Source organism: Helianthus annuus, chromosome 5 (assembly GCF_002127325.2).
Source record: "Helianthus annuus cultivar XRQ/B chromosome 5, HanXRQr2.0-SUNRISE, whole genome shotgun sequence".
Classification (NCBI taxonomy): Eukaryota; Viridiplantae; Streptophyta; class Magnoliopsida; order Asterales; family Asteraceae; genus Helianthus; species Helianthus annuus.
In genome coordinates, this window is record NC_035437.2 from 17,812,446 (window position 1) to 17,816,230 (window position 3,785).

General features: G+C 34.0%; 1 protein-coding gene across 1 annotated transcript; it reads left to right on the forward strand.

Moving 5' to 3' along the window:
• Positions 1 to 1,186: 1,186 nt before the first annotated feature.
• LOC110940081 (laccase-4) lies at positions 1,187 to 3,501 on the forward strand. The gene is made up of 6 exons (XM_022181638.2): positions 1,187 to 1,312; positions 1,408 to 1,559; positions 1,663 to 1,907; positions 1,992 to 2,120; positions 2,202 to 3,122; positions 3,241 to 3,501. Exons 1-6 carry the CDS (start codon positions 1,220 to 1,222, stop codon positions 3,369 to 3,371), a joined length of 1,671 nt encoding a protein of 556 aa, XP_022037330.1. The 5' UTR covers positions 1,187 to 1,219; the 3' UTR covers positions 3,372 to 3,501.
• Positions 3,502 to 3,785: the final 284 nt, after the last annotated feature.

The window sequence follows — 3,785 nt, forward strand, 5'->3', positions numbered from 1 at the left end:
GTCAAGAAGTTCGGTAAAAGAAGACCCTAGAAATTGGTTATTGGAGTTGCAGGCGATTTAAACCGTAGAAATTTGGGGAAGATGATGGAGTGAGTGTTGAGTATGAAAGAGTTGAGAGGGAAATTACCATTTTACCCGCATGTGCATTGCACATGACAGTTTTTAACTGAGATTTCTAACCAGGTTTGGCCTAAAGTACAAAACGTGCAAGATTTTGAAAGGTTAAGGACACCGTTTATAAACTTTTGACCAAAAGAAGCGCTGCAATTTGTCGTAAACATAAAGGACAAAACTTGTAATTTACTCTTTCTGATATTCAAGATAAGGTTAATACAGAGATTCTAATTTTGAAATACAGATCCTTTTCAACTCATAATATCTATTTGAAATTTCTATTCGTATAATTTATATGATGATGGTTCAAATGAAAACCACTTTTAACGCGAAAAAACTCAAAAACTAACTAAGAAAGCCTAGAAAACACACAATTTTTTTTTTCAATTTTTTTATTAAAAATCGCTAGTTTTTGTATATAAAAAAACCTTTTTTTCAAAAAAAAAAAATCTTTTTTGTAGTGCACATGTGTAATAATTCACGTGTAGTACACATACACATGTGTACTATTACACATGTGCACTACAAAAAAAATATTTTTTTTTTTGAAAATTTTTTTATATACCTAAAATTGCGAAAATTGGTATGCAAAAAAAAAAGAAATTTTTTGGTATGTTTTTTAGGTTTTTTTAATTAGTTTTCGAGTTTTCACGTTAACTAGTAGATTTCATTTGAACCTTCCTCTAATTTATATTTTATTAAAAGTAAAGACATAATTAAAATAAATAAAACTTGCAGACCAAACGTAATTACAAAATGTCTCTTGACAGTTCTTTTATTTAAATTATAAACTTACAATACAATATAAATATAAATATAATAAAAAAACTCCTTAATATAAATAACGATAAAATTGATGCATAACGACTTGGTGTAGATCCTAAGGAAGAAATCAACCGAAACCAAAGCAAATTTATTATTATTATTATTCATATTCATAGCTAAAGTAAATACCATTTCTATTATCTGTCTACCATCTTCTAAGTATCCACCTAACAGGTTAATAAGGACATTTGAGCAAATACCCATATCTTTCCTATATATAAGCTTTGTGTTCCATTTGCCACACCACAGAAAACACAGCACTTGCAATTATCTAAGAGAGATGGCATCAACATGGATGCAAGTGATAGCATTAGTGGTGGTCTTGGCTTTCCCAACAATGATCGAGTGTCGTATTCGCAATTACAAATTTAACGTATGTATTTCTTTTAATGAGATTAGTTCAAAAAATTAATAATGATTGTGTATATATATTGTTTAGCATAGTTAATAATAATGTGTTTTTCTCAGGTGGTAATGACCAATACTACAAGACGATGTAAAAGTAAGCCGATAGTAACCGTTAATGGCCGTTTTCCAGGCCCCACAATAGTTGCTAGAGAGGATGACACCGTGACAGTCAAAGTTGTCAACCATGTAAAATATAATGTTAGCATTCACTGGTTAGTATTAAAACTTGTCATCTTTCTTATTGTTCATATTAAGTAAAACTCATGAAGGTTTAAAGTTTAATAACAATTACTTGATATGTAATTAAAATAACAGGCATGGTGTACGACAACTAAGAACCGGGTGGGCTGATGGTCCTGCATACATAACACAATGCCCGATTCAACCAGGAGGAACCTATCTATACAACTTCACTTTAACAGGTCAACGAGGCACACTTTGGTGGCATGCACACGTCTTGTGGTTAAGAGCCACGGTTCATGGTGCCATTGTCATCTTGCCCAAACCTGGAGTCCCATATCCTTTTCCCAGACCCAATAAAGAAGTTGTGGTTGTCCTAGGTAATGCTAAAAAATATTAACACTTGAATGGATAAAATATAAACATTAACATGATGTGATATTGTTTACCTTTGTAAAATATAGGAGAATGGTGGAAGTCAGATACTGAAGCTGTAATTAACCAAGCACAAAAATTAGGACAAGCCCCTAACGTTTCCGATGCCCACACCATCAATGGGTATCCCGGACCTATCACAAATTGCTTAGCAAATGGTTAACAATTTATTTCGCCTTTTAAATTTATATTTTTATGAAATATTTTTAGTTGACTGTAAACTATATTCACTAAATCAGGAGGGTTCAAGTTACAAGTGGATGAAGGGAAAACATACATGTTAAGAATAGTCAATGCTGCACTCAATGAAGAGCTTTTCTTTAGAATTGCAAACCACAAACTAAGAGTGGTTGAGGTTGACGCGCTCTATGTCAAACCATTCACAACCGATACTATTCTTATTGCACCGGGTCAGACAACAAATGCCATTATAACAACCACACAAAAAGTCGGAAAGTACCTAATGGCAGTCTCCCCATTCATGGATGTGCCAGTTGCCGTTGATAATTTGACCGCCACAGCCTCCCTTCGTTACTCTGGTGTTGTAACTTCCACTATCACCAAACTCGTCGCCCCGCCTCCTCAAAATTCAACTCCAGTGGCCAACAATTTCATAAACTCCCTTAGGAGCTTGAACTCCGCAACATATCCTGCCAAAGTCCCATTAACCATTGACCATTCTTTGTTTTTCACAATTGGTTTGGGAATCAATCCTTGTAAAACTTGTGTTAACGGTAGTAGGGTGGTGGCAGACATTAATAATATCACATTTGTCATGCCAACAACCGCCCTTTTACAAGCGCATTACTTCAATATAAGCGGCGTCTTTACAGATGATTTTCCTAGTACACCGTTAATACCATATAACTATACAGGCACACAACCAAAAAACTTTGCAACAAACAAAGGTACGAAGCTATATCGACTTCCTTATAACTCGACCGTGCAACTAGTTTTGCAAGACACTGGAATGATCACCCCTGAAAGTCATCCGGTACATTTGCATGGGTTCAACTTTTTTGTTGTTGGAAGAGGCATAGGGAACTTTAATCCAAATAAAGATCCAAAAAACTTCAATCTTGTTGATCCTGTTGAAAGAAATACTGTTGGTGTCCCAACAGGTGGTTGGACTGCTATTAGATTCAGGGCGGACAATCCAGGTATAAAATCACTTGTTTTATTATATCCTGTTTTGATAAATCATCTTCTGATTTCTATTTTTATTTTTGAATACAATTGTCAATCTTATACAAGTCTATATTATTTTGATTTTATCAGGTGTTTGGTTTATGCATTGTCATCTTGAAGTTCACACAACATGGGGACTCAAAATGGCATTTGTAGTAGATAATGGAAAAGGGCCACTTCAGTCTGTTATCCCGCCTCCAAGTGACCTCCCCAAGTGTTGAGCGCGTATTATAAAGATTTTAGAATATGGATTTCTTTTGGGTAGCCTAATGGGCTTCTTATAGTTGAATAAATCAAGCACAATTACTCTTGTTTTTTTATTCTACTTAAAGCACTTTTTCTGTTATTATATTTTGGTTTAAACTTTGAAATACGTAGTGATTTGTATGGAGTAATTACCTATAAACATGAAAGTAAATCTCAAGAGGGACTTAGAATATACTAAGTGTTTGATTAAGAAGCACCAAATCTATCAAAGAAATGTTCTTGACAATTTACTAATCAAATAACCAAGGTAACTATAAAACAAGCATATAACAAGCTCAATAGAAACCCAGTCGAAGTACTGTTTTCAAGTGTTGTGTCGAACCGTGATTGTGAAATTTGATCCATGACTTTATATGACACCATACTAA

Bases quoted from the DNA above. Each gene is read 5' to 3' on its own strand.
- LOC110940081 (XM_022181638.2), top strand. From the start codon at position 1,220: ATGGCATCAACATGGATGCAAGTGATAGCATTAGTGGTGGTCTTGGCT. The intron at 1,560-1,662 runs GTTAGTATTAAA...TTAAAATAACAG, and splicing joins TATAATGTTAGCATTCACTG to GCATGGTGTACGACAACTAA. The intron at 1,908-1,991 runs GTAATGCTAAAA...TGTAAAATATAG, and splicing joins AGAAGTTGTGGTTGTCCTAG to GAGAATGGTGGAAGTCAGAT.